Raw genomic sequence first — 25714 nt, 5'->3', positions numbered from 1 at the left:
AGTAAAAATACAGCTCTTTCTTTTAATATAAATTTATGTATGTATGTACGTATGTATGTATGTATTTTTGGCTGTGTTGGGTCTTCATTGCTGTGTGTGGGCCTTCTCTAGTTGGGGCGAGCAAAGGTTACAATTCCTGTGGTGCGCGGGCTTCTCATTGCGGTGGCTTCTCTTGTTGCAGAGCACGGGCTCTAGGTGCGCGGGTTTCAGTAGTTGTGGCACGTGGGCTCAGTAGTTGTGGCTCACGGGCTCTAGAGCACAGGCTCCGTAGTTGTGGCACATGGGCTTAGTTGCTCCGCGGCATGTAGGATCTTCCCGGACCAGGGTTTGAACCGTATCCCCTGCATTGGCAGGCGGATTCTTAATCACTGTGCCATCAGGGAAGTCTCACAGCTCTTTTTTGATAATAAATTATTTTAAAAATATGAAATGAGTAAATAGTTAAAGGAGTGTTTTATTTTAACTTTAATTTCTGAAAAGCAGTCAATATATTTTGTATTTTGAGGATAATGGAAAATAAGCTCCCCTTTCATAAGTATTTTAACCTGAACAATTCAGATGGAGCCTCTGATATCAAATATTAAATAACATGTTGAAGAAAGTGCTAGTTGTATTTCAAAGCTACGGATTCTTATCTTTTTTATATGTCCATGTAGTTTTTCCAGAATTAAGAGGGAACAATAATCAATTTGATTATCTTTCTGTATCTGTATAAACAAAAACTTGGAACGAAGACTAAATTATAAAAATATTAAATGTCCATGACTTCAGAAGGTAATTAGTATTCCTTCACTGGTTTAAAAGTTCACATAAATATATCTCATAGTAGAGTAAAATAAGCTTCTATTTTCTCATGTGTGAAACAATATAACAGGATCTATCAATCAGTATTTACCGGTAGACTAGGCAGAGTGGGGATGAAAGATATTTAAACAGGATCCCTCCCAGAGCTTATATAAGATTCCTTGAAGCAAGAAATATCCAGAGGAATGGTAAAAACATAATGAATTGTATGAGGAAAAGATCAATGGTGTTGTTAGGAGAAAATTCATGGAATGCTTTGAGACTTAAACTATGAGTGAGAAAGACCAATATAGCAGTTAATAAGCATAGATTCTGAATTCATTAGTGACCGAAACTTTCCAATCAGCAGCCGGAATTTGTTTCCATTGTTGAAAGCCACAAATAGGGGTATATTTAATCTACCAGAATCTAGCTTTCCAAAGAGCTGACTAAAACCTAGGGCATTGGCAATAGCTGGAGTCGCGAGTTAGAAGAATAGCCTTGACTTCTGCCCACTAATAAGAAAGATCAAGTCCAGTTTGGGTTCTGTATGGCTAACACTGATACTGGATAGCCACAGGACCCCAGAGGAAAACACTATGTTTCAACTTCTCAGTGAACCAAGTCTAGGCATTTAGAAGAATCTAGGGCCCTGGTTAGTCAGCAGCTATTTTAAGCTGTGAAGTAGAGGATAAAATTTCCCCCCAAATTTACCTTGTTTCATGTAAAGCCAAGATGTCACTGCTGCCTGGCTGGCTGAGTTCTTGAATATACACTATTTCCACTTGATAAGTGAAACTTTTATGGTCTTCCCATACATTAGTTATTAAAGTCTAAGTTGGCCTACCTCAAAATAGGACTATCAGGCCATGGAGTTACAAGATTTCTGTGGATCAGGCATTCAGTTTCAACAATGGTCTAACTGCAAACTAATAGCAGCTTTTTAAAACGGTGTAGATGATGGCCGTGTCTAGAAGGTGATGAGTCCAGAACTCTAAGGGAAAACTTCAGGTACAGGACATTAACAGGCAAAAGCATCAGCCACAGAGACTTATAGTTCAAAAGGGTCACGAGGATCATGGGATTGAAAGGTACTAGGACTTTTCTATATGTAGATTTTTATGATTGGGAAGATTCCCTCTGGGCCTTAAGATATATTACAGATGAGTTCCTTTTATTACATACAGAGGTAGAAGCAACAAATACAGCATGTTGAATTAGCCCAAAGGACCCTTAACACAATGTTGTGTTAGATTCCTTTCTCCATTGTGGATCCTGACTGAAACTGATTAGCAGAATGTGGATGACCCATGACACTAATGAGACTGGGTAGGATGGTGCCTTGGTCACCTGTATCCGACAAAGCTATACAAGTTTTCTTACCTCACCAAAGTTCTCCAATATACATGGACAGGTATTTTTGGTCTTTAGTCCCTCTTGAAAACAGGAAGACTTTGACCCAATCTCTAATAATTCTTGTCCTTGAATAAGCTGGGATTGGAATAGAGAGGGTGAGAAGGATCGGGGAGAGTGGAGGCAGAGAGCACCTCCACACCAGTAAGCAAGACTCACTGACTTAGAGTTTTGAGCAGTGTGGCGGTTGTTTGCGAGTCACTTAAAGTTTCCATGTCTAGTGCTCTATATTAAATGGCAAGATCCTCAGTCTGAAATTATCTATTTCACCAATGGAGACCCCTTAATTAAGCAGCCAGAGCCATATTGCCTTTTGGCTGGAACTATCAGGATTTTTGCATTATTTTCATGATGATATACCTTCGTTTACCTGATCAATTCACCATTTGGACAGTATGGATGGACAGGTGTCACCATTTGGACACCATTTCAACACTACCTCCTGTTGCTTAGGCTCTAAACATTCATTAACAGCAAGATAGAGTTCCTTACTCTTTCCTCTTGCCCACCATTTGGATAAGAGCATTAGCTCCTAGATCCCAGGAATTGTTCCCATATCATCAAACCCAGCTCATGGAGCCCTTGGCCTTGATCTTCTAGAAACCCATGTCTCTGTCCATATCCCATTCTCATTGCCTATTTGCAGAAGTTCTTATAGTCTGAATACTTAAATTCCTTTGTCAGTTACAAGCATTGGAAATCAGTCTGTGGCTTGTCTTTTAATGATTTTTTTCTCTCTGTATTGTTCACAGTGTGGTAAATTTATTTATTTTTTAAACCTATCCTATCTCTTACTCAGAGTACATTTTTGATTTAGTGGTAAATATTTTACCCAAATTCCAGCAAACCCTCAGCTATTATCTTTTCAAATACTGCTTCCTTGCAATTCTTTCCATTGTCTTCTTCTGGAACACCTACTAGATATATGATGGAGCTTCTCAACTTATCCTCCATGTCTCTTATCTCTTCTTTCACAAATTATATTTTTTCATTTTTCTGTGCTATGTGCTGATTAAATTAATCATTATTTTTAACTCACTCTCTTTTTGTGTTCAGCGTACCTTGCCTACCGAGTTTTTTTAATGATACTTTTTAATACTAGTTAAACTTTCATTTTTTTTTCAGTATTTTCGTATATAGTTTTTACTATACAATTTATTGTTTGTATTGTATGGAATTTTAAAAGATATTTTACCTTTAGTTTTTATTTTAAAATTTTTGACAGATAGTTCTACAAAATATTTCAGAAGGATAAAATTCATGTTCAATTGTGTTTTTTCAATATGAACTTGCATTTTTTGTTATTTTTATCTATTTCATTCCCTCTCTCACTCTCTCATATATCCTTACAGATTCCTTTCTAGTGGTTCTATTATTTCTTTCACTATGTGACCCCTCTCTCACCTTCCAATCTATAGCAATGTTTCATAAGAGTGATTTGAGGTTCACATCCCCTGGTGATATTGGTGGTATTTTGTATCTAGTTCCAAAATAATTAGGTAACTTGACAGAGTTCTTAGTTATCTGACTGAATCTGTGCCTTTCTGTTTACCTAGGACCACAACTTTCAAATAAGCCAAAGCCTCAGGGCACCAGAATTTTCGCGGTGCTTTCACAAGTAAGGAAGCCACACCCAAAGCCCTGGTTTCAAGCAGTAAGCCTGCCTTCAGACTTAGATTTCACATAGAGCACTTTTAATCCATGGATAATTCTGACCAATAAGCCCTACTTATGGATCAGGGGCCCTGAGGCTGATAGCTTTAGCCCGGCTTACTCTGCTTATTTTGCATGGATTTTGGTTATGGGAATTAATCAAAGAGGACTCTGTCAAAGTTTGATGTTTTTACATCATCATGACAAGAAATAAAGCAACAGGATTTTTTCCCCTAAGTCTATTATAATATGCACTCTTTCTAGCAGCAATTAAAAGATGGTTCAAAGAGGTAAAGACAGCAAAGAGTAACCTAAGAGAGGCAACAGGAAAATGAGGGAAATTTTATGGAAACCAGTGGAAAAGAATGCTTCCAAGTACTAAGTTGAGCAAATAGCTTCTTACAGATCAAATAAGATAAAGCCTGACAAATATCTACTGGATTTAGCAACTTGGAGACATTAATAAGAGTAATTTTTGATGACATGTTAGTTCAAAAACCATTATGGGTGAGATGTGAGATAGCTAGTGCAACCAATTAAAGAAGGAAATTTAAAGATGACAGGAAGTTCACCTCAGAGGGGAAACTGAAACATTGGGTGACAGCTGAAAGGGATTTTTTAAAATGAGAAATGATGGTCTTTTAAAAATACAAATATAAATACATCAGAAGAGAAAGGCCTAGATGTCTAAAGCAGAGAAAGAAAGAAACATGGGTCTAAAAATTTCTGGATAGACAAGCTAAAATGGAAAAGATGAAAAGCACATCCTTAAGTAGGACCAATTATTCCATCAAACCTAGAAGAGAAGAGGAGAGAACAGGTGCTAATGAAGCCATGACTGTAAATTTGATGGTGAGGGTTGAGGTGTAGGACATTCTTATCTCATGGTATCTATTTCTCTTAGAAGCAGGACACTAGGTTTTCTGCTGTAAGTTGGAGAGGGACTGGTAGACTTGAGAAGTAGAAAGAAACTTTAAAAGCAGTGTTGCAGAATGTAAGAGAGTGTGGTTACTAGAAAGAGTGTGTAGCAGTTGTGACAGTGTTGACAGCTCATTTGAGATTACTATCAGTTTATAGTGGTTGCCTTTTTCACAATGGGTTGATTTTCTCTAGCTAAGTTTATTGTTCTAAGTCAGACACAGTGAAGAAGATAATGACATAAATACAGGGTCAAGTTTTGTTATGAAACGACAGAGGAAAAATAAATTTGGTACTAGAAGAGAACGTCTCTAACAATAAGCCACAGAAACTAAGCTGGATATGGAGAAATGTGAGGAGAGGAGAGAATTAATATATGGAAAACAAATAGATGATTATTTAACTCATAGGTTTGAGAGCGTCAAAGACAAGTGCAGTGTGGTCGAATACATTTGTAAGTAAGAAAGAAAGGAGTTGAATTGCTGAGTTATTGATCTAAGAGTTAGTGTACTTTGTGTCATAATAATGATTATGATGCAATTATAGGCATATATAAGACTTATGTGGCTAAAAGGCTCCTGGGAATGAACAACTCAAGAAGCTTAGGGTCCATGGTGATGGATGGGTCTTTTGTAAGGACACTGAATTTATCTAGAATCATAAAATCAACCATCTTAAAGTGAAAGGCTATGATCCAGTTGTTGAAGTCAACAGTGGATGATAACTTAAAAAGGAGAAGGAATGGTATATCCAGAGACAGGTGCCTCAAAGCAGCACGGCTTTTCTGGAGCTTAGAGAATTTATGAACTGGGAACAGCAATAGAGAGCACAGTATTGGGGCTATTCAATTATATTTCAATTTGTCATTTTCTGAACACCTAGTAGACTATACTCCTTCCCTCCCATGAAGTTGAACACAGACATATGATTTACTTTGGTCAATGGAATATAAGCAGAAGCAGTGTGCTTTCATTTCTAAGAAGAAGCTTTTAAGAGACAGTGTCCAATTCACCATGTTCCCACTCTTTCCCTGATGTGATGATCAGCCACATAGCAGTGGCTCCATCAGTTGGGGTTCTAGTGAGAAAACATGGAGCAGAGCCTTCAGCCGGCCTTTAATCTATATTCAGAGGGAGTGAGAAACAATTTCTGTAGGTATAAACTACAACCACATTCGAGTTTAGCTTGTGCTGCCTAATCCAGTCAGTCTCTTGGATCTGACCCAGCCTCTCAAGATAAGTGGGTGAGAAAGAGTAGCCGTCATTGACATGGCTACAGAGAGAGCAATTTCAGCAGCAGAGAGGCCAGACACGATAGGAAATAATCAAGGAAGAGAATGGAAATGAGGGAAGATTATTAATGATGGAGGGATAGCGATCCAGAGAGTATGGCTTGTAAGAAAGGGAAAAAGTGGTAACGTATGTCAGAACAAAGTCAACATAGCCCAGCACGCTCTAGAAATAAAAATGCAGAAATAATCATAGACCAGATAGTCTTAGAATTTTTACAATGTCTGATAATAAACTTGTGAGGTACATTTTGTTTAAAGAATCTTTTCATGTTTAAAAAATACTGAGGATACAAATTGCAGTTTTTCATGGCTTTCCACTAAATTCTGACACACACTGATTATTTTAGGATAGTGGGACCAGGTGTCAACCCTCTCTTCTTCCTTCTCTCTAATCACATGTGTATTAGGCTAAGTAGGCAGAAACTTGACATTTGGATGGTCCTGTCCCTAGATTCTGGAGGGGATGCAGACTTTTCCTTATTTGTTTACTCTATTGATAATTTCAATGGGAAATAGGGTGAATGGAAGAGGCAGTGAGATGCCTGGGTTTATGTTTTCATTCATTTCAGATAATTGCTATTATTTCTTCCAAAAAAAAAAAAAACTACAAATGACAGCTAACACTTATTGAAAGTTTATAATACACCTGGCATTATTCTAAGCACTTCATATGTTTCATGTCATTTAATCTTTAGCATAAAGTATATGCATTTGTCAGTACTCTTTTTTAGGTTAAAAAAAAAAAAAAAAGTGAGGCTCAGGGACTTAGGCAAGTTGCCCAAAATCACCCTTCTGATAATGAATGGAGAGGGATTTGGAAATCTGGCTGACTGCAAAGTTATTCTACTTGTTATAATTTTAAAGTTTTTTTAATACCAAAAATATATTTGATGGACTGATTATCTTTCAACATAGAATGAAAATGTATTAAGGAATAATGAATTGAAGAAGAGATTTCACTGAGGATAGCAAATGAAGCCATGATCAAATCTCCACTAAATTATCCAAGTTCATATTGATATTTAAACATGAGGAATTGTCCTTGACAACTCACTGGATCTAATTCATTCACACAATACCTATTTTTTACTCAGATATTTTTATTCCTTTAAAACTGTTATTAGTATGCACATACATACATGTATACTGCTTGTATACATTAATAGACATATATACCATGTGCATATAAAAATATATATAAACATGCATGTGTATGTGGATGTGTACTTGTAATATTACACCAATTACTTTAAAAAAATTGTGATGCTCCAGTTTACTTGTCTTAAAAAACACTTAACAATACATCATGATTTATATAGAGACAATATGAGAACGTATCAGAACACTAGTATTATTTGTATGCATATTACATATTCTGTTTTAATTAGAAAATTCAACCTTGCCTATTATGACAAACTATAACATAAATAATTTCTGTAAAGAGATGCATTGGAATGAATCTATCTATGTTAGCACATACACAAAAACAACATCATTTACTTCGGGTCTTTGAATGACCTAAAAATACTGGCTGGCAACAAGATTCATCATAATTCAAAAAATTCTTTACACCATGAAAGATTGATTTGAAAACAGAAGGACATTGGTTGTTTTGTTACTATGGCTATTCCTGGCAGTTACCCAGGGATTACAACTGCACAACCTTACAAACAGCATAGAATTTGACTGTTTTAACAAAGGGTCTCAGCAGGATCATGAGTGGTGCACATTAATTCTCACTGTGCATTGATGAGCTCTCTGTGAAATCTGCCAAGGTTTAACCAATGGCAACAGACCTCTGGCACTGTCAGAAGATGCGGGCCTTGAACGGCGCTTCAGGAATGAAGTTTGTTTGTTTGTGTGTATTTGTTTTTGTAGGAAAACACATTTTAATCATTTAGAACAGTTATCAGTTCTCATTAGATCTGGAGTCTTCAGGAAGCTTGTGAAATACCAGAAAGGAATTTTTGCCACAAACATCTTCTAAAGGAAAGGATCTAGTGTTGCTCTTAGATTAATCTTTAAGGTTATATATTTAAATCTGAAGGTAAGAAAAGGCTCTGCAAGCTTTTTAATGATATGATGAGTAGAGAAAAAGTATAGGTTGGATCATATGAAACTTGTGGTATTTCATTTTAAGCTATAAAAAAGACAATTTTATGTTTCAACCTAATATTACTATTTACATAATTAACTGATTTGCCTAAACATTTTTTTTTTAATTTTGACTTCTAAATACTGACTTCTGACTACAGTTTTATTTGTAATGTTGATCCTAAGGTGAGAGACCATTATACTCTATTTTAAAACATTAATTAGCTTTTTTAAGCAAGGAAATTCAAACAAAATACTTATGTGTGTGTGTGCACACATGCATGTGCATATTCCTGCAATTGATTCATCATAATTGTTGACTGATGGATTTTGTTGACCATGTGTAATATTTTAAGAGAAAGTGATTAGAAATCATTTATACAGATTTGTATACATTGCCTTCTTTTATGATCTTGACTGGTGTTTATACAAAAACAGATTGCCTGAACACATTTTTCGGATGCACAACCCTGATCACGTAGATCCTACAAGGCCCATTCACAATGCCACCTCCCCACAACACGATTCACATGCTTCCAATCTTATATATTCTCTTCTTGCTCTGGATTTACTCTCCATCCCTCATGTATATGACACCTGATTCTTTAATCAATCTCTTATGATAATTACATATTCATATCTAGTTTCTGTACTGCATTACATATTCTAGAGGGAGGAGTCCAAGTCTAAGTCATCTCTGTGTCACTGATAGTGACTAGCACAGAGCAGTGAACAAAGCAGTCCTTCAATGAATAAATGAAATAAATGTACTTCCGGCTTCTTGTTTAATATATTTATTCTCAGTGATATTAATCACATTGCTGTCTGTTTTATAATTCTCATGTTTTTGTTTAATAAATTAAATATTAGATTTTTAATTTTGATGTTCTCCCATTTGGGGATTGGGGTCAGGAAAGTGTCATTTCCCAAAAAAATGAAATCGACAATACCAAAATCCAATATACAATGGAAGGGACTAGGTATTTGTAGGAATGTCCCACCAGACACATTTCCAGAGGATTAAATGACTGGAAGAATACTTTTAATTCAGAACAACTAAAATGAAGAAAATATGAAGCCAAAGATTTTGAGCTGACATTTGCCCGGAGGACATTGGGCAAATCTTCATAGGCTAGCGTTTAAGGTTTGATCAGTAAGAACTCAAAGTCAGAGATAAGGCCTGAATCTCATGCAAAATGCAAAATGAAGGATCAGACTGGAGACTTTTGTATAAAACCAACATACTCTAGCACACTCATATTCGGTAGGTCAACTAGAATAAAGCTCATCCCACAGTTTAAGTTTTCTAAGGCCCTTGCATTGTTTTGATATTGATAGCTTGTTAAGTATGTTTGCTAAAATAGCCACTAAAATAATAAATAAAAATAAAGCTTATAAGTTTAAACTAATAGAGGAAAAAAGGAATGAGACCAAAGAAAATCCATTCAATCCAAAAGAAGTCAAGAAATAAGAAAAAGGGAACAAATTTAGATGATAAAAATGAAACTGTCTTGGAGATTATCACCATCACTAATCTCTTAGCAATCTAATCAAGAAAAACAGTTGTTTCTTTAAAAAACGATAGCTCACTTAACTGTACTGTAACATCCTTGAGATAAAATGTTTGTGATAGTCTTCTTAGCAAAATGAGAGAAAAAATAGTAGATGTGGGTTTTTATCCCCAAGAATTCATGCTCTGGTTCTTAATGCCCTGTATGGGTACTTAGGAAGAAATATCATCATAGTACAGGACAAGAGATCTGATTACCTAGGCTTTGTCCTTTGATTTCTAGGTTGGCTGGTTTCTAAACTGGTTTTTATTTGCACCTATGGAATAGGAGTAAGAATACTAAAAAGCACTAATTCCTTTACACTCCCATAAAAATTAATATTCTGGTTTCAAAATCAATTCTGTGTGTTTAGTTAGCTCAGTAACTCTTGAATAACTGTGTAATAAGCACTGAGGAAAATGAGAGAAAAAATAGCAGATGTGGGTTTTTATCCCCAAGAATGCATGCTCTGGTTCTTAATGCCCTGTATGGGTACTTAGGAAGAAATATCATCATAGTACAGATCTGATTATCTTTAAAAATACTGCTTTTCAAATTATTTAAATGCTGGTTGAAAATCGACATAAAATTTACCTAGCCTGTGTAATGGTTTATGTAGGAAAGCAGGTAAAATGTATGTCAGGAAGTTTGGAATAAATAAAAGGTAACAGGAAATAAGCTGAAGAAGATAAGTTGAGATAGAATGTGAGGTAAGTACATTTGGAGTGGATGGGAAACAGGGACTGGGTGAATCAATCAAGTACCCATTTGAACCTATGAAAAAGATAAGAGTCAAAATGTATGGTTACTGAGCAAATGTTTGCAGCATTTCAAGCACAAACCATAGGAAAAAAATTGGTAGCCATGAATTTCATATTCCTGGGTGATTGCAATGTAAAGTATAATATTATCATGAAAGCACTGACAGATAATAAAGTTTTCAACTGGAGTTTGGATTATGTTCACTGAACTACAGTTTCAAAGAGTGAAGTATATGTAATGCATTCTAGAAATGTTTCCATCCATAAAGATGATGTTATAGTATTTAAAAGATAAACTTTCAGATGACCAGTATGACTTGTTTTCCTAACAAGCTGATGCTAAAATCGTTACTTTTATATTGATGACCTTTGTTTACAGTGCACACAATATTTCTATTCTGCTCCTTCCCTGAGGACAAGCTATCTTTTGATTGTGTCTTAGCTAATCAGGTTTCATTTAATTTATACAAATACAACTGTGACAATTTAAACCTTTTGTGTACCTATTATTTGGGAGGGGGTGTAAGTACACAGCTACCTACTCTAAGTGTCTTATCCTAAGTGTTTTCCCTAACTCATGCCCTCCTATTATTAAATCATGTATTATCTGATATATCTCCCAATATTTGTTTGAGAAACATTTGAAGATGACTTTCCTATGTGCCTACATTTGGGATATTATTTCAGAATGCCTTTACCTATTATTCTGTAGCTATGACTAATTTCTCCATTTTAAAATTCTAACTTCTCTTAAGTTCAACAATCTTACCCAAATTTATTTTTTTTAGAAGGAATCTGTGATGATAGCACAGCTATGGCTTGGAGTAGAGTCACAGGTGTGAGGTGAAGTTTACTGTACTCCCGTAGTGTGTAGAGGGGTACAGGTGAGGTGGACAACTATTACACATTCGTTTATTCTACAGATATTTATTAACCATCTCCACCCTGTGTGAGGTCCTGCGGTGACTGTTATGGAAGGTACCAAGGTGAACGGAAATCATTCCTGCTTCAGGGAAGGCACTGACACCTACAGGGAGGAGAAAAAGCATGGAAGTCGACCGCCAGAGTGTGATGGTTGGGGAAATTCATTTGAGACATACTCCTATTTGTAAGTAGCTTTGTAAGCGGCATTGGCCAAACTGACAGCGATGGAAAATAGGGTGGATTTATTTAACAAACACTCATTAAGAATCTGTTGTGTATTAGGCACTGTGCTAAGTCCTAGAGATATAGTTTCTCCCAGAGCATATATTGTAAACTGAGAGAGAAGCCTGAAGATGTATCTATTGAAAAACAAAGTGACATAAGAGAGAATATTTGGAATCTAAATGTTGCTAAAAAATTAATTAAGGTGAAAGAAAAGAGTATAGTGTATCATAAGGTATCAAAGTTAATCATTTCCAAAGAGAAGAAAATACAAGGACATAAAATATAGTTTTATATTTATATGTCTAATACTAAACTAAATATTGTCACATAAACAAGTAAATATATTTGTACTTGAATATATCCTATAGACAGTATCGCTGATCTTCCAATAATCCAAGTTGGATAATGTTTTAAAAAATTTGATCAGAAATATCATCATAATTAAATCTGTGAGAAATAAATTTTTCCCTTCAACAGCTTTATCTTTAGCAAACTTAATGTCCTCGAGGAACCAGAAAACCTTAAATGTAATTTGAAGTGACTAGGAAATTCTGTGGGTGCAGACACATGATTTTAGCATAAAACAACACTGGTTAAGGTTAATGTAATTACATGCTAACAAATAAATTCATTCTCAATAGATTGTTCTTAATTAATAAAAATAAACCTATCAGACAAAGAGATACAGAAAACTTTTTTCCTTTTGTTAATCCTGTCTTCAAAAATTTTCTGAATCAGATCAGAGTTTATCTTAAATTCAATTGTTTCTCAATACATTTAAATGAACCTGACCAAGTTGTAGTTCACTATTTTAGTCATGTGTGATGTTATATAAAATAATATCCTTCGAGTAGAACTGCACGCTAAAATTAAATTAACTGCAGCATTAAATATAGTGTATTGGAAAAAGCATCTGTCATTTTCTTAAATTTAAGCTTAAAGACTTCCTTGATCCTTTTCCTCCCAGACAGGATTAGATATATATCCTTCAGTTTTCCCAAAATATCTTGGGAATATCTCTATTATTGCATTACCTGAAGTATATAAAAATTATTTATGTGCCTATCTCACCTAGGATTCATATTTATCTATATATCTTTAGTAGCTAAAATTATGACAGACAGAAAAATGCTGAGTTACTAGTATTGAATTATACTTGCATTTAGGGATATCATGAAGAATATCATTTTTTGGAAATTATATTATTTCCATTATTCAAATTTACTTTGAAAAGCAATTCCACATAACTCATGAGAAAGGAAAATCCAGGCACAGTTAACAAAGACATGATATTTATTCTATTAAGAAAATTCATGCTATGTTTGTACTTTAGAATTTTTTTTAGCTTTTGTTTAGGACTTTGTTTTGTTACTGTTTAGATTTGTTTTATGTTCTAAAGGAAATGTCACCTTAAAAAAAAAAAGCCACATTTATTTAAAATAGAGAACCAAAAAGGACCTACTATATAGTACAGGGAACTCTGCTCAATATTCTATAATAACCTAAATGGGAAAAGAATTTGAAAAAGAATAGATGCATGTATACGTATAACTGAACCACTTTGCTGTACACCTGAAACTAACACAACATTGTTAATCAACTATACTCCAATATAAAATAAAAAAAAATTTTAAAGCCACATTTGTTTATATCTGATTTCAATCACATTTATTCTGCTTTTCTGATAATGGTAGATGCAAATCAGTGTTTATTATTAAATAATGCCATATACCACAGATAAACAGATTTTCCAGCCCCCTGCTTTAACAGTGTCACTGTAAATTCACTCTCTGACTCAAATACAAACTTCTTATTATTGAACTCAAATAATTCTAGATTTTTGATCTGCTCCTGTGGCCAATTTTCTCCCAGAATACCCTTGCCCTTAATTTATTTTTCTACTTTTATTTTTATATAGTACTTTATTTGTTTGAGTCATCATCAAATTCTCAACTTCAAGCCTTCTCCATTCTAATCTGTTTTCCTCTGTTCATTTAAAAAGCTTTTTAAAAGCTTTCTTTTTTTAAGAAGCCTTTCCTGACTATGTCAAAGAAAAGTTTCAGTGTGAGACTGATTAGTTGTGTATTGTTTTGTCAGAGGCAAAATTATGTATAGGATGTATAGGAGTGTTAGGAGTTTCTATACATCTATAGGAGTCTCTATAATCCCAATTTAGCATTTTACTTCCTCTTAAGCTTCAAATTATGTCTTGTGCTATTTTTTCTGACAATATTTATGTCCAAAGAATTTATTTTACCAATATTTTAAGTATTTTAAGTTCAAGAATCATGTTTGAAGAACTCAGTAGTATCCATGGAGGATATTTATTCAATAATTTATTATATAATTACAAAATAAAATAATCCTTAATGACGGTTTTTGCTATAATATTACAACTAAATAGCATACCAAGAGATCATATTAGGGAAATAATTTATTTTAAAAATCTTGAGAATACATCAAAATTTCAAAATTTAAAAAAAAACTTATGTTTAATAAACACAAATATTTCTAAATATGACGTCAATGTTACTGTGAAAGTACATAGAAAAAAGCAAATAAAACCATTATATTTAAAAGGTATTGCTAATGCTGTAGTTAACAGTGTCTCTCCCAGAAGAGACATTCAACAAGCGGTTGCTAAGTACCAACTATGGGATAATTTCTAGTGAATCATAATCTATTACACAGCATAAATCAGAATTATACTGGTCTGCGGTCTCCTGCTTCTGGAGTAATTTTCTCAATAGTTTTGTCTCTGAACTATCTGACAGTACATTTCCACTTTCAGCAACTTGCTGTTTAAACCACTGAGAAAAAAATTTCAGTTATAGAGAACTACATTAGCCCTTTTTAATACATCATGTGTTCTTCCTAATACCTAGCTCTAAGGTCTAAGTTAACAGTCACAAGATTTCTCACTGAAAGTAAAAATCAATTGCTTTCTAAGTTGCTTTTTTTTCAGAGAAAAGAAAATTATTAACAAATATGTCTGGCCTGGACTATTTGGTTGTCTATCTTCATGAAGAGAGTGGAAGGAATTCAGACTTTTACTTAAGTTGAAGTCCAACCTGTGTGGACTTAATGAACAAACTGCATGTGGTGAAAGAATTAAATTTGAAAAACAAAAATGTTAAGACTCTTAAATAATAGAATATCTTAATGAGTTCCAGTTAAGGAAGAATTTCCCCAACAAAGAAGTGAAAACATCACAACTATGAAGAAAAAAATAAGTAAATTAACAAACTCAAACTTTAAAACTTCATACCAAAACTCACACAAACACAGACATGTGCATATACACATGCTTTAAACAAATTAAATGACATGATCCTAACCAGGAAAAATATTTTCATTATTAGTATTCAGAAAATATAACAAATTACTATGTATCAATAAGGAAAGGCAAAGGAAGTAAATGGGATTTTCAGGAAAGAGAAACTAAAAAGTTAATAAGTATGGAGAGAGTGGGGAGAGGCTAGTAATCAGGGAATATAAATTAAAGCAATGGGATTCCATGTGTCTTTAGACTGACCAAATTCAAATAGTGAGAATCTCATGTTAGCGATTTTGCAGAGAAGCAGAACTCTTACACACTACTGGCAAAAAAAGTAAATTGGTAAAACAATTTGTAGAACAATATTTTCAATATCTAATGAAACTGAAAATATCCATAAACTCTGACTAGCAATTCCTTTCCCAGTACATCTCTTAGAGAACCTCTTGACACAGGTGCTCCAGGAAACAAGACAAGACAAGACATGGCTCTTTCTGACAGCATTTGTTTTCATAGCATAACACTGGAAATAATTTGAATCTCAGTAGAGACTGGTTAAATAAAAATACTACCAAATACTTTAAGAAATTTATACAAAATGGATCAGGAGAACATCAAACTTAAGAATGGTTACATGCGGGGAGGGATGAGGGAAATGTAATTTTATCTTTTACAATTGATTTGGAAATTACTAAATTGAGAAATTTCACGGTGAGTAAGGAACTTCAACATTATCTGTAATGTTTTATAACTTTTGTATTAAAAGAGAGAAACTTGAAGCAAAGTTAACAAACATGTTTACAGTTGCCACTTCTGGGTCATAGGAAATTATAAATAAATTTGTACTTCTATGTTTTAGTGATTTTTCCCAAAATTAAAAAAAATATAATAGTGATAATAATATTAACCCTATTCAATTTTTTTTAACTGAAATACTAGAATGCTTCCACTAGAATGCAGAGTTGAGACAACACGATATCAAAATTCAACGCTACAGCGCAAGTCAATTCCTATTTAGTTAGAAACTGTTTTTTGATTTAGCCTTTTCATTTTTGTGATAATACCTGGAGACTGTTCCTTGAAAAACAAATGTTTGATTTCCTCCCTAGTATGTAATAAAAGACCAATTAGAAGGCAAGACAAAGTAAGTGAGGTCCTCCAAGGCTCATTCATGAATCACAAAAGGCTTGATACTGTTAAACACTGATTGCATTGCTGAGGCAGCATGCTGGGAAGCATTCAGGCAGCTGGAAAACCATAGCATCACTGGTCTTCTTAAAAATTATGTAAAATAAGGGGGAATTAGGTCCTAACAGACTTCCCACTTTGCCATAGTTGTTTTATAAACTAAAACAGAAATTTTCTCATTCTTTTTTTAATCTGTCAAATGATCAAGTTTTTGTTTGTTTGCTTTTAAAATTTCAACAGCACTTGAAGTTATAAAAAAGAGCTTCATTAAAAAGAAAAAAAAAGCTTTTATTGACTAATCCACTCTCTTACCAACCACAAATGTTAATAATATTAAAAGAGAAGTCTTTCTAAGCCCAAAGAAGTTGTAAAGTTCTTTGACATCTCTTAAAGAGCTAAGTAACAACAAACAAACACTTCTCATAGTCTGATCTAAACAATTCTAATGATGTAAAAAGACTGAGAATATGGCTTTAAAAATCTCTTGTTTTTTAGTCGTAATGATAAAAAAAATGCCCTCTGATAATACCATAGCATACATATTGTCAATTATCTGTTTTAAATACAATCATGGTTTAACCATAATCAAATTAACTCCTGGTGTTTAATAGCCAAGATAAATCAACATGAAAGAAAACATTTGGTATCCCTTCCGATATATTAACAGTAATAATAATAATAATATTTCCTATTTGACAGGTAACACACCTGTGTAATACATTCATGTCCTCAGAGTCAGCTTCTCAAATATGATTCGAAGACTCATTAGACATTCCAGTCATGGAAATGAACTCAATTCCTATAGTTGCATACCAGATTAATTAGCAATTTCTGACTAGAAGTTAGGTTACTTCTTTTTTTAAAAGTCTGTATCTGTGTACGTGAGAGTATACATCTGTGCCAGGAGCTTTCACACAGTAGTAAGTCACGAGACCTACAGTGGGTTCAGCATCACTGTCCGACAACATTTAATTTGTCTTTCTCCTTGTTGTTATCCTTCTCCCCTTCCCTGTGTCTCCCCCATCCCTCCCCCATCTCTGCTGTGCCACTGATGTATCTGAATAAGTTAAACATGGCTACAGTGCTGCTCCACTCTCAGATATTAACATTCAATCCACACCTTCATTCTATGAGTGAGTATCATTATTCCCCCGGTACATGTGATGAAACTGACCTTAAAACAGAATACATAGCTTTCCCAAGGCTACACAGCATAGGTAGATAGATAGATAGATAGCACCCAAATTCCCAAATTTGCAGTTAAGAAGTAACTGTAGATCTGAGGAGTATGAGTACACAGTATTCCCTCACAGATTTTATCAGCATTAGGACACTAGATCAGAGAAGCCCCCTGCAGATCACTGGCTTAAAGGCATTCCGAAATTTGCCTCCAGCTGGGGCTTATTCTGTGTAAAAGATGAAAGGACAAAGGATTCCAAGTAGCAAGGAGTGTCTGTGATCAAGCACCAGAAGTAGGAGTTCTACAGGTGTTCATATAAGTGGGCTCTTCAGAAGTGTGAAATGATCAGGAAAAGCCCAGGTAAGCAGAGTCCCAACATGGAACCCTGGAGGTGTACTTTAAAACAGGTGACAAGGTGAAAGAGCTTAAGGACTGCATGAGCCACTAGGTGTCAGGGGACAGTGAGAAATAAATGAAAGGTCAACATGCGTACTTGAAAGTTTATAGTACAATCTATTGGTATCTCTGCGATACTTTGAGTGGGACAGCTTTGAGAAGTCACTAGTTATTAAAGAAGAACATGACTATGATGTGTAGGTGGATTCCTACAGAAGAGGCAGGAGGTACATAATAAATACATAATGAGGTGGCAAGTGTCTGAACTAGGTTGGTGGGTGTAAAACTGGAAGGTCGGGACAGATCTGAGGTCTATTTTTAGCCTGCACAAAAAGAGACTTGACATCCTGCTTTATTAACTTATGTATGGATGTTTACAAGCATAAATCTTCCTGGTTTTCAGCCTCCAAGGCAAACATCACCAAAGACTGGAAAGTAATGCAACAGCCCTTGTCTCCTTCAAGGAGTCCCATAATAATATGTGCTGCTAGCTTATTGCAGTTTAGGTGTTTCCCCTCATGCTTATGAATAACTCTAGTTGGATTTACGAATAACAAAAAACAGTTGTCTCATGAGCCCACAAATGAGTTATTAGCCATAAGGAATACATAGCCCAAAGCTACAAGCAAATGTATGTCCAATCTAATATAATGGTTGCATTAGCAAGTTTCTGTGTACTCATCACTTCTTTGTCAGGTTTAATAGCTACGCTTGCTTTTAAGAGTGAAAAACTTGATCAAATATTTCATAAAATATTATTCAAAAAGTTATGATGCTTTCAATTTTCTGAGGAAAATATGTCACTCCTTATTTCTTTCCTTGGAGAATGAATAGACACTTTCATTGTGGCCCCTGGAAGTCAACATAAGAAGAAAAGCATTTGGAAAATAAGTCACATATTCTCTAAGGAGCAAGATGCCTGAGTTTCACATTTGTTGTCGCACACTGTGGACCATTTGTGTCATTCTTTCAATAAATATTCTTGAATGCTGAACACTTCTGCAATCCTGTTATTTGTGTCTCCTAGTTATTTTCAGTATATTTGAAGCAAATGAACGCTACCATGTGTATACCTCAATACAGAAGACTGTGGATGCAGTGAACTGATACAGTAAAATAGTCCTGATAAAGATTTTCCTTTTTTTTTTTTTTTTTTTTGCGGTACGCGGGCCTCTCACTGCAAAAGCAATTTAGATGAGGTGAGCTGGACTGGGGTTGAGAGTGCTGGGGACAGAAAACTAGACTGGAGGCAAAGGAGAACAAGACTGAATAAAGCCCACCTGGATGTGGCTGGAGAGATCAGGATAAGTGAAAATATAAAAAGTTTCACCGGTCAGGGTCTCAACAGAAAATAGGTGCACACTCAAATGAAGATACCTGAGCAGGGTTTACTCACAAAAGGACTTGTGATTCTCAAACTTCAGGGAACATCAGAATCTCATCAGTAAGGCTTGTTAAAATAGAGAATGCCAGGTTTCACTGCAGAGTTTCAGACCTGGTAGGTCTAGAGTAGGACCTGAAAATTTGCATTTCTAACATGTTTGAAAGTGATACTGATTCTGCAGGTCTATGGAATATACTTTGAGAACCACTGGTGAATGGAAATTTTAAGGGATGGTGCAGGAACCCAAGGCTATTAGCAGCTAAGTGGTAACCACCCCTAAGATCAGAATTAAACAAAGCTATGTAGGGTGTAAACTGGAACTGGGAGCAGGAGAGACATTTGTGTAGAGCAGGCACCATTATGAGAAACTGTGACGTTCAGTGAGGGGGCACAAGCCAGCTCAAGACGACACCTCAGGGAATGAGGAGGAAAATAAATATTCTAACCTTACTCTCCTCTCTCCCTTGGAACACTGACTGGAAGCCCTGTTGCTTTACTCTATGTAGGGGAACTTCCCAACACAGAAAGCAGGGTGGAGAAGGTCTGAGAGTCTATTTGAAGGGTCAGAAAGATTTCCATAGGAGAGAAACAATAACCAAATGTAGAAGGGCTTGTAAATATATTATACAGTTGGTCGTATATCCTTAGGACAATGAAAACTACTGAAAGATTTTATGCAAAAGAGGGGCATGATCAGATTTCTCTTCCTGAAACAAGACTTTAGTTGAATGATATAGTTAGATAACAGATAAAAAGGGGAAGATTCTCATATTGGGAACTTAATCCATGTGACCGTGGGGATGGAGAGAAGTGGGAAGCTTTCAGAATTATTTAAGAAGATCACATCTTGGGTCACACATCAAGCCTCAGTAAATTTAAGAAAACTGAAATCATATCAAGCATCTTTTCTGACCACAACGCTATGAGATTAGAAATGAATTACACGGGAAAAAACGTAAAAAACACAAACACATGGAGGCTAAACACTACATTACTAAATAACCAAGAGATCAGGGAAGAAATCAAAGAGGAAATCAAAAAATACCTAGGGACAAATGACAATGAAAACACCACGATCCAAAACCTATGGGATACAGCAAAACAAGTTCTAAAAGGGAAGTTTATAGCTATACAAGCCTACCTCAACAAGCAAGAAAAATTTCAAATAAACAATCTAACCTTACACCTACAGGAACTAGACAAAGAAGAACAAACAAAACCCTAAGTTACCAGAAGGAAAGAAATCATAAAGATCAGAGCAGAAATAACTGAAATAGAAACAAAGAAAACAATAGCAAAGATCAATAAAACTAAAACCTGGTTTTTTGAGAAGATAAAATTGATAAACCATTGGACAGACTCATCAAGAAAGAGAGGGAGAGGACTCAAATCAATAAAATTAGAAATGAAAAAGGAGAAGTTATAACAGACACCACAGAAATACAAAGCATCCTAAGAGACTACCACAAGCAACTCTATGCCAATAAAATGGACAACCTGGAAGATATGGACAAATTCTTAGAAAGGCATAACCTTCCAAGACTGAAGCAGGAAGAAATAGAAAATATGAACAGACCAATCACAAATAATGAAATTGAAACTGTGACTAACAATCTTCCAACAAACAAAAGTCCAGGACCAGATGGCTTCACAGGTGAATGCTATCAAACATTTAGAGAAGAGATAACACCCATCCTTCTCAAACTCTTCCAAAAAATTGCAGAGAAAGGAACACTCCCAAACTCATTCTGTGAGGCCACCATCACCCAGATACCAAAACCAGACAAAGATACTACAAAAAAAGAAAATTACAGGCCAATATCACTGATGAATATAGATGCAAAAATCCTCAACAAAATACTAGCAAACAGAATCCAACAACACATTAAAAGGATCATACACCATGATCAAGTGGGATTTATCTCAGGGATGCAGGATTCTTCAACATACACAAATCAATCAACATGATACACCATATTAACAAGCTGAAGAATAAAAACCATATGATCATCTCAATAGATGCAGAGAAAGCTTTTGACAAAATTCAACACCAATTTATGATAAAAACTCTCCAGAAAGTGGGCATAGAGGGAACCTACCTCAACATAATAAAGGCCATATATGACAAACCCACAGCAAACAACATTCTCAATGGTGAAAAACTGAAAGCATTTCCTCTCAGATCAGGAACAAGACAAGAATGTCCACTCTCACCACTATTACTCAACATAGCTTTGGAAGTCCTAGCCACGGCAATCAGAAAAGAAAAAGAAATAAAAGGAATACAAATTGGAAAAGAAGAAGTAAAACTGTCACTGTTTGCAGATGACATGATACTATACACAGAGAATCCTAAAGATGCCACCAGAAAACTACTAGAGCTAATCAATGAATTTGGTAAAGTTGCAAGATATAAGATTAATGCACAGAAATCTCTTGCATTCCTATACACTAATGAGGAAAAATCTGAAAGAGAAATTAAGGAAACACTCCCATTTACCATTGCAACAAAAAGAATAAAATACCTAGGAATAAACCTATCTAAGGAGACAAAAGACCTGTATGCAGAAAACTATAAGACACTGATGAAAGAAATTAATGGTGATACTAACAGATGGAGAGATATACCCTGTTCTTGGATTGGAAGAATCAACATTGTGAAAGTGATGATACTACCCAAAGCAATCTACAGATTCAATGCACTCCCCATGAAACTACCAATGACATTTTCCACAGAACTAGAACAAAAAAATTCACAATTTGTATGGAAACACAAAGGACCCCAAATAGCCAAAGCAATCTTGAGAAAGAAAAACAGAGCTGGAGGAATCAGGCTACCTGACTTCACACTATACTACAAAGCTACAGTAATCAAGACAGTATGCTTATGGCACAAAAACAGAAATACAGATCAATGAAACAGTATAGAAAACCCAGAGATAAACACATGCACATATGGTCACCTTATCTTTGATAAAGAGGCAGGAATATACAATGGAGAAAAGACCTCTTCAAAAAGTGGTGCTGGGAAAACTGGACAGCTACATGTAAAAGAATGAAATTAGAACAGTGCCTAACACCATACACAAAAATAAACTCAAAATGGATTAGAGACCTAAATGTAAGGCCAGACACTATAAAACTCTTAGAGGAAAACAGGCAGAACACTGTGACATAAATCTCAGCAAGATCCTTTTTGACCCACCTCCTAGAGAAATGGAAATAAAAACAAAAATAAACAAATGGGACCTAATGAAAATTAAAAGCTTTTGCACAGCAAAGGAAACCATAAATAAGACAAAAAGACAACCTCAGAATGGGAGAAAATATTTGCAAACAAAGCAACTGACAAAGAATTAATCTCCAAAATATATAAGCAGCACATGAAGCTCAATATCAAAAAAACAAACAACCCAATCCAAAAATGGGCAGAAGACCTTAATAGACATTTCTCCAAAGAAGATATACAGATTGCCAACACACACATGAAAGGATGCTCAACAACACTAATCATTAGAGAAATGCAAATCAGTACTGCAATGTGGTATCACCTCACACCAGTCAGAATGGCCATCATCAAAAAATCTACAAACAATAAATGCTGGAGAGAGTGTGGAGGAAAGGGAACCCTCTTGCACCATTGCGGGGAATGGAAATTGATACAGCCACTATGGAGAACAGTATGGAGGCTCCTTAAAAAACTAAAAATAGAGCTATCATATGACCCAGCAATCCCACTACTGGGCATATACCCTGAGAAAACCATAACTCAAAAAGAGTCATGTACCACAATATTCATTGCAGCACTATTTACAATAGCCAGGATGTGGAAGCAACCTAAGTGTCCTTCGACAGATGAATGGATAAAGAAGATGTGGAACATATATACAATGGAATATTAGTTATGAAAAGAAATGAAATGAAACTGAGTTATTTGTAGTAGGTGGATGGACCTAGAGTCTGTCATACAGAGTGAAGTAAGTCAGAAAGAGAAAAACAAATACTGTATGATAACACACATATATATGGAATCTAAAAAAACAACAACAAATGGTTCTGACAAACCCAGGGGCAGGACAGGAATGAAGATGCTGATGTAGAGAATGGACTTGAGGACACGGGGACAGGGAAGGGTAAGCTGGTACGAAGTGAGAGAGTAGCACTGACATATATACACTACCAAATGTAAAATAGATAACTAGTGGGAAGCAGCCACAATGGTGCTTTGTGACCACTTACAGGGGTGGGATAGGGAGGGTGAGAGGGAGATGCAAGAGGGATGGGATATGGGGATATATGTACACATATAGCTGATTCACTTTGTTGTACAGCAGAAACTAATACAACATTGTAAAGCAATTAAATTATACTCCAATAAAGATGTTAAATTAAAAAAAAAGAAACCACATTCCATTTTACAAATTAGGACCAAATACTTCAAGATATCAAATCACTCACTACTAGTTAATTTAAGACAGACATTTGTTTCTAATAGAACTATATACATCTCTTACATCCTTTAGGTTTGTCAAAAATAATATATACTTTTAATAACATTATTGGAAAAAAAACTACTTAAAATACATTACTGTTCTTTGACATTATTAACCCCTGACCATCAAAAAAAAAAAAAAAAAAAGTAAATCTATTAGAAATCTTCCAAAGTTAATAAATAATGAGAAAAGGGACTTACATGATCAATTAGTTCACGGACCATTCCATTCCATTGTCCATTGGCATCATCCTGGGCTCCATATTTCCCATCCTCCACAAGTCTAATTTCATATGTAAAGCCAAGGATTGTAGATAACTCTCTGAGGAGGTCAATGCAATAGCCCTCAAATCGATCATTTCCATAAAGAGGTTTGTCAGACTTCTTAAACAGGACATAGGGTTCTTCCTGGAAACAGCGAACATGAAGGTAGGAAGTGTTAGTTAATCATGAAACTTACTATCACAATTATAAGTTTCTTACAAGATAGAAAATTTCACATTAATTTAGAACAGTCAATTTTATTTTCTTCTAATTGTAATTAACATAGTTTGAAACACTAAGAAGGCAGATTACTTTGGGAATATTTGGGTCTCACAAGAGAATATTTAAATATAACTTCGCCACAACTAAATAATAAAAATGCTATATATCTTATACCACATCTTATATCACATATAATAAATAATATATAATGAGATATATACTATACAGTGTATAATACTAAGACATAATTTCACTATGATTACAATACCCCAATTTGAATTATACCATATAATTAATTTCTGGTGTGCTGTTTCAGTGAGGTTTATTGATAAAAGAATGAAAAAAAGTCATTACCTAATTGCCTATCATGTGCTAAGAACTGAATTAGGGACTTTTATATACATTATCACATTTTGTTCTAAGAACCATGAAAATTACAACTACTATAATTATAAGAGAAAAAATAGTAGCTTACTTTAGAATATAGAAGAAGAAACTAATGTTTATCAAGTGTTTATGCATTCATCCAACAAGATTTTATGGAGCCTACTATGAGCCAGTCCTCCTCTATATAAATGAGAAATCCCTGAGAAATGAAGTTCATGATATAGGGGAAGAAAACAATAATAAATGTTTTCTTCTGATTACTTCTGATGCTGATAAATTGTATAAAAACATAAACTAGGGCAATAAGATATTGAATGACATCAAGGTACTTGGCAAGATAAGAGAAGATAAGACAGAATTGAGTAATATGTCTGGAAACCTTTTCTGAGGAGATGAAACATGCACTAGAACCTAAAAGATGAGAAGGAGTCTAACCATTTGAAAATCTGAAAGAAGAGCATGTCAGGACAAGGACACAGCAGTAAAAAGCCCGAGATCAATATGATACTAGAGTGCTTAGGGACGAGGACAACAGCCATCAATATGATTGAAGTCACATCCAGTATGTGAGGGAATTAGCTGAACAAGGTAAGGATGAAGAGCAAGTGAGGAACCAAATCTTGTAAGGCTCTGCAAGGCCCTATTAAAGATTATATGTTTAACTAAGGACTAAGAGAATCCATGTATTAGCATATTTTATTGGGAATGGATGGAGCATGGTGTGACAGATTGTCCTGTAACTAAACCAGGGTGCAATTGGCTCTACTACTTACTATTTGACAATGGGCAAAGCCTCTGGAAGCTTCTCTCTTAGAGAAAGACAATGCAAAGTGAAAAAGCTTAGGAGGCTGCCGAGCCAGTCCATCTAGCAATGCAATCACCCTCTTCCCAACCCCGGGAGAACAACAGTCATCTCATGAGGTCCATAATACCTAAAGGAGTTTTGGACAAACAGCAATGTGTCAGCTCGTCCATACTCATCTCAGAAACAAGGCTAATTTCATCTTTCTTCCCATATCCTTTGACCTGGCCTGACCCTACTGTTTCATGCACTCTCTAGCTTGATCAGTTTGCTGCTCTTCTGATGTTCCACTGTGGGAAAGAAGTCCTGCTCAAAGATCAGCACCCTTGTTCCACATCTTCACGCAATTTTTGGAATGTCCCTTTCATTCCTGCCTTACTGAACTATATCCTCTGTCTCAGACACTCTCTTCAGTGTCACCTCCACACCCCTCAGGGACAGAAGCACATTTGGTGCCTTCCCTTGCCCCTCACTGTGGCCCCAGACCATTTCTTCCCCTGTCTCCTGAGA

At 35.1% G+C, this 25714-nt stretch overlaps 1 protein-coding gene across 3 annotated transcripts in view; it reads right to left on the bottom strand.

Annotated features, from left to right (window-relative positions):
• Positions 1-25714, bottom strand: part of GRIK2 (glutamate ionotropic receptor kainate type subunit 2) — a gene marked incomplete at both ends in the record, with an annotated part of 630446 nt that overhangs the window by 153674 nt on the left and 451058 nt on the right. For all 3 annotated transcript variants that reach the window (XM_079716371.1, XM_079716372.1, XM_079716373.1), the window contains one exon: positions 23731-23937. In XM_079716371.1, coding sequence (XP_079572497.1) covers positions 23731-23937 — 207 coding nt within the window. The remainder of the gene's footprint in view (positions 1-23730; positions 23938-25714) is intronic.

The sequence above is a fragment of the Hyperoodon ampullatus genome (genome assembly GCF_949752795.1).
Source record: "Hyperoodon ampullatus genome assembly, chromosome: 12".
NCBI classification, from domain to species: Eukaryota; Metazoa; Chordata; class Mammalia; order Artiodactyla; family Ziphiidae; genus Hyperoodon; species Hyperoodon ampullatus.
The sequence above is the reverse complement of the archived record's forward strand: the minus strand, read 5'-3'. Positions and strand labels throughout refer to the sequence as shown.